The 6,533-nt window shown below is 35.9% G+C and overlaps 1 protein-coding gene across 1 annotated transcript in view; it reads right to left on the reverse strand.

Moving 5' to 3' along the window:
- Window positions 1-6,533, reverse strand: part of GHR (growth hormone receptor) — a 223,299-nt gene that overhangs the window by 10,652 nt on the left and 206,114 nt on the right. Inside the window, exons 7-8 of the mRNA XM_007950522.2 lie at window positions 3,732-3,897; window positions 1,040-1,130 (exon numbers count right to left, since the gene is read on the reverse strand). Coding sequence (XP_007948713.2) covers window positions 1,040-1,130; window positions 3,732-3,897 — 257 coding nt within the window. The remainder of the gene's footprint in view (window positions 1-1,039; window positions 1,131-3,731; window positions 3,898-6,533) is intronic.

Raw genomic sequence — 6,533 nt, forward strand, 5'->3', positions numbered from 1 at the left:
AGTGAATGTCATGAGACAAAGTGTATGTCTGGAAGATGAACTTGCTCTGTAAATTTTCACCCAAATCACAATAAAATTTAAGAAAGAAAAAAAAATACATAAAAATGGAACACAACTCTATTTATAGGAAGCAAAGATTCCCAAACGGCTAATGGCTGATTTAGTTATGTGTGCCTCTTCTTTTTGAAGAGGTGGATGCATTTAGGCACGTATTAGTAGTTAGATTTCTAGGTGTTATGGTGACTTTATGCCAGGCTGGGAGTCCCTGAAGTCTGTAGGGCCCAAGCAAGTGACTAGTTTGCTACTTAGTGAACTTGGAACACAGCTTGTGTGTTAGGCGTGTATCAGAGGCAGGCAGGTTCAATGATCATGTGGGTCCAGGAATGATCAGGTCAACTTGTTGAAGACTTAAGGTACAAAGGCAGCTCTTAGATAACAGCTTTGTTAAGGAGGTCTGTACCACTAGGTGTACACAGTCTTTACCTCAGGCTTCTTAACGTCTCATACAACCTCATTGATAGAGTCTATCAATGAATTATTTTTAGCTGCTATTGAGTCATACTCCAACTCATGGCAACCCCATGCACAACGGGATTAAACTGTTGTGATTCATAGGGTTTTCAAGGGCTGGTATTTGGAAGTAGATTACCATACCTTTCCTCCTAATTTGTTTTAGTTCAGAAACTCTACTGAAACCTGGTTAGCAGTACAGCAACAGGCCAACCCCCACTGACAGACAAGTGCAGGTGTGCCTGAAGTACACTGGCGGGGAATCTCAAACTCAGATCTCCTGCATGGAAGGTGAGAGTTCTTCCGCTTGAAGCACCATTCTAAACCTGCACATTCTCTTTGATAAATAGGACAGGTTACATTTTATATAAATGGTAAATGTATAACTAGAGCTAAAGTTGTACCGTGTTTCATTTAAAGTTTTCACTCAATTTGCAAAAGGAAATATCAAATAATGGAAGTACACATTGAAATACAACAGCACAATTGGCAAACAGAAAAATGTTGAACAAGACTATTTCACACTTACCTTTGTTGTTCAGAAAATATGAATACAAACAACATCACTGTTAGCCCAAATATTCCAAAGATAACAATTAATAACCATGGAAAACGGATATCTGAAACACAAAAGAATAATATCTCACTCACAGAACCAGAAGTAGTTGAAGCTAAGTTTACGTATCACTTTCCTTTTTCACATACACCTAATTCCTAATTTTTAATTATTTGGTAAAGTCAGTGATTTCAGTTGATAATCACAAAATCAGAAAGCAAGGACTAAAGGAATATTTTCTGCTCCAAGAACACCTCTGTCCACTTTCTTGAATACTTCATATTAAAAAAAATAAAAACAAAGAAACAGCATAAAGTTTAAACACAATCAGTGTTTGAAACAAAGCAAAACTGTCTCAAGCATCTTGTGTGTCCAGGGTGTGTCATTAAAAAACTATAGGAAAAAGTGCTACTTGTCAATACACTGCTTTACCCAAATTATGCCTGCTAGGTGGTTCCTTCCCCTCTCCGTCCCCTGTCTTTTTAAAAGTAAAGATATATATTTATAATTTTAAATTTACTGTAGAGTAGATCTTCAGGTTGAGGATCTATCAAAAAGATAGGGGCAGACTTTTTATGAATCAGGGAAACTTCTTAGACATGAAAAGCACATATATTTTACAACTATATATATATATATATATATATATATGCATCTCCTTAGCTCAAAGATGGTTACTGCTGGGGTCCTATCTTCAGATTTTAGTATATTTTGTATTAGACTTGGAGGAATTTTGTTAAAAAATTACTATTTCATTCCATAAGAGCAAGGGCCTTGTGGCTGTTTCCCAGTATTCTTACCACAGTGTCAGAGGCTAACTGCTTTTTAATAAAAAAGACAGCTAGAACTTACCTTAAAGTTGCTTTATTAAGAGCAGGCCTTTATATCATAATATATTTTATTACCTAATAATAGTTATTAAAATCCTCATGGAAATATTATGGGTATTATAAAGAATTAGAGGAAAAGAGAACATCACTTTGTATCTTGTGGTATCTATAATTTTGTATCAGTTACATATTCAGGAACATAACATAAAAGCAGACTTTTTTAAAAAAAACAAAGATAGAAGGAAAAGCCACTGAAAAAAATCTTTGTTAAGTAAATTAAATACTACCACAATATTTTCAAAATGTGTGTGGTAAATGTACTTTGAAAACCAGTATTATATCAAATATTGTTTGAAACCAAGTCTTATTAACTGGAGTATAGGAATTTTCATGTCAGTACAATTTAGTATCATGAGAGTCTACTTGTATAGTAAATTCAGAAATACAAATAATTTCTCTATAGCTTATGATAGTTTTATTAACAAACCTCAGCTGCTCATATGACCCTGGAAGCCTTCTGCTTTAAGTAGAGATAGGCTGTAGCCAATTTCTATTTTTGTGTAATAATATTTTATATACTTACTACTCAATATTAAGCAGACTTTCAATTTATTGCATTGGGTAAATCTGCCTCAAAAGACCTCTTTAAAGTATTAAAAAGGAAAGACGTGAGGACTTGAGGACTAAGATGTGCCTGTCCAACCCATGGTATTTTCAATCGCTTCATATGCATGCAAAAGCTGGACAATGAATAAGGAAGAACAAAGAAGAATTGATGCCTCTGAATGATGGCATTGGTGAAGAACACTGAAGATACCATGGACTGCCAGAGGAATGAACATATCTATCTCGGAAGAGGTACAGCCAGCCAGAATGCTGAGCATGGTGAGACTTTGTCTCATGTACTTTGGACATATTATCAGTGGGACCAGTCCCTGGAGAAAGACATCATGCTTGGTAAAGTAGATGGCCAGCAAAAAAGAGGAAGACCCTCAACAAGATGGATTAACACAGTGGTTGCTCAACCACTCAACATAGGCTCAAACACAGCAACAACTGTGAGGATGCAGGACTGAGCAGTGTTTCATTCTGTTGTACATAGGATCGCTACAAGTCAGAACTGACTCAATGACACCAAACAGCACTTAATTTAGAATTTAATTATCTTAAACAAAAGATTTAACTTTTTTTAATTTTGAATTCATAAGTCTCTCCTCTCTCTCTCTCTCTTTTTTTAGTCAGTCATCTTTATAGTTCTCCCATATAAGATCTTCAAATGTTCCATGATGCCTTCAGGAGAACTGGTGTACTACTTTTTAGGCCTTCTTCCAGGTAAAAGCCACCCTTAAACTGTTGAAAATGAATAAGCACCTGCTTTTGACTACCTATGCTGACTCAGTATTAGGCTTTCTCTTAATGTCACATATCCATCCATTCATAGAGATAAAGAATTTCTTCCCAAGGTATTGGAAAAACATTTTTCTGAGTATAAATGCAAATAAATTCATTGTAGAATATTTTTTTTTAGAAAAGAAATATATAAAGAATCACATGAAATTTCATTATCTAGAGATAAACACTGTTATATTTTGGTGTATCTTTTCCTCTCTAAACTTCCTCTCTATCTCAGGACTTTTTCTGAACCAAGTAATTTAGAAATGAAATCTTCCTTCTGCTCTTGCAATGGATAATAGCTATTACAGACTGTGAGTTCTAGATCTCATTCTGACATTTGATGTCATTGTTCACCTGGACAACACCCGAAGAGTATATGGACGCATCAACTCTTATCGACAAAAGGCATGTTGGCTGTCATTTTTATCTTTTTTTTTTACCTTCTTCACATGCAAATGGGCTTGTTTGAGGAAGTGTTACACAGAGCACCTCACTGAACTCGCCAAATTTTTCAAAATTTCGTTGTCTGGCTCTCACACGTACTTCGTATTCTTTATCCAGTCTCAATGAGTACACCGGAACTGATGTTGACAATACAGGGTCCATCTTTCAAAACAAGATACAAGAGCTTATTGCCTACAGAGTCACAACTCAATGTAGTAAACTCCACAAGTACAACAGGATTATTACAGAAAATGGCAGAACGGTAAAGAAGACTACACAGAGGTTGCTTGCCCTTTGGGATACTACAATTTTGTTTGGAGGAAGACCTAAGAACAGATAAAACAAACATATTTCCACACCAAAACAACTAGTATAAGCATCTATCTGCATTCTTTAGAAATTCTGGGTAGTCATGTATATGATTACATAATTGGAAAGATTCTTAGAAAAATCATTGTTGATGTTTCTTGAGCTTTCAAGTAATGTATTGCATTTTAATCTGATTTGTCTAGAGCCTTAAAAAACCAGTTGCCATCAATCAAGATGATTCTGACCTCTGGTGACCCCATATTTGTCAGAGTAGAACTATCCACCATAGGGTTTTCATTTGTGGAATTTTTAGATGTAGATTTCCATGTCTTTCTTCTTAGGCATCTCTGAGTAGACTTGAACCTTTAACTTTTCAGTTAGCAAATGAGTGTATTAACCATTTGTACAACCCAGGGACTCTAGAAAACTAAAAGCTATCTGAAAGTAATTAGTTTGCTATTCAAAATATAGAAAGAAATATCATTGGAGCCCTTTTGTAATGAACTGCAGGGTCTCAGTACCCTTAAATTTGGGACATTCCTCTATTTCCCTAGGGAATGATAGAGTGAGACTATTAGACTTTTAAGAATATTGCTATCAAAGAAGTCGACCTAACTAATGATGATGTTTCTCTCCAAGTCAAATACTCAAAGAAAGTATTCAACATGTGCTTTTCATATATTTTTGGGTAGAACATCTTGTTCCTGCTTGTAGAAAACTTGGAACACTCACTTTTTCAACATCATGGATTTTTCCCATAAATAAAATTCCCACAATTTGTTTCATTAGGTCAGAAACTGGGCTTTCAGACTCTGAAACAATTTCTCTTTCACCTCAGTTCATTTCTTTTCACAATGTACCTCTTTTTTCCTATGTGTACATGGAGGGTTTGGCTGTTTTCTAGGAGGCTCTTAATATATGGAATATGTGCATGCCTGAGATGCTTTCTTTAAAGCAGAATTCTGAATACTAGAATTATTTTATTATTTTTCCAAAAATAATTTTTAAAGCCTATGTTTCCATTCTTGAACGTTTTATTTCTATTTCTATTATTGTCACCAACATTATTCCTTTACAGATTTCACTAATAACAAAACCAAAATGGGGTCCACAGTGATACAACCTCTGACCTCACCTACAATCTCATTTTCTCATCTTCTTTCAACCCTACACACCAACTGCACCAACTTAAATTTGCACACACAGCTCCTACTGCCTGCACTAAACCTTGGCACATAGAAACACCCCGGTACAGTATTTCTTGTGGAATCTTCAGTGCCAGTATTACTGGTATGCTAAGAAGTCTTTTCAAGTACTTTCCCTCATTCCACTCTGTCAGATAATAAAAAACCAAACCGACTGCTGTTAAGTCAATTCCAACTCATAGAAACACTATAGGACAGAGTAGAACTGTCCCATAGAGTTTACATGGCTGTAAATCTTTAAGGAAGTAGACTGCCACTTCTTTCTCTTGTATAGTGGCTGGTGAGTTTGAACCACTGCCTTTTAGTTAGCAGCCAAGCACTTAACCAGGGATCCTTGACAGATAATACACATTTTATATTCTTATATTTCACTATTCAAATTTAATCACACCTGTCTTTCACATTACATTGTAATCCTGAGGCCATACAATGCTTTAATTATCTTTGTATTTCTAAAGTCAGGCACAATACCAAGTATATAGTAGGCACTCAATTGATGGCTCATACATAGTCAATAATTCCATGCCACCCATTAAATCTTTGTTGTTGTTGTTGTTATGTGCCGTCGAGTCAAACCTGATTCATAGCGACCCCTCCTTGGATTTCCGAGGCAGTATCACTACGGAAGTAGGATTGCCCAACCTTCCTTCCTAGGAGTGGCTGGTGGGCTTGAACCGCCAGCTGTCTGGTTAGCAGGCAAGTGTCTTAGCCACTATGCTACCAGAGCTCCCATTAAATCTTTAGAAACTGTAAATTCTTAACTTGGTTTGGTTATTGTTATTGGTTTGTGCTGTTGAGTCGATTCTGACTCATAGTGACCCTACATGACAGAGCAGACCTGCCTCATAGGGCTTCCAAGGCTGTAATCTTTAAGGAAGTAGACTGCCATATCTTTTTGCCGGGGGGAGGCTAGTGGGTTCAAACCCTTAACTACAAGCCACCAGGGTGAACAGTGTTATGCAGCTGCCCTGGACTTTCAGGGTTGAGACTATGATCATTAAACCATGAATGGTAAGTTCTGCTTACATCTTTGTTTTTCCTAGGGAAAGGGTTGTCAAAATTTTTTGTTTCAGGACCCCTTTACACTCTTAAAAATTATTGAAAACCCTAAAGAACTTTGGTTGATATGGGTTATATCTATTACAATTTATCATATTGATATTGAAACTGAGAAATTTTAAAATATTAATTATAATAATTTAAATGAATAAAAATTTGATTATGTTAACATAAACAACGGGAGCTCTGGTAGCATAGTGGCTAAGGCACTGACTGCTAACCAGA

Source organism: Orycteropus afer, unplaced genomic scaffold (genome assembly GCF_000298275.1).
Source record: "Orycteropus afer afer isolate SDZICR_OR568_19922 unplaced genomic scaffold, OryAfe1.0 scaffold00275, whole genome shotgun sequence".
Classification (NCBI taxonomy): Eukaryota; Metazoa; Chordata; class Mammalia; order Tubulidentata; family Orycteropodidae; genus Orycteropus; species Orycteropus afer.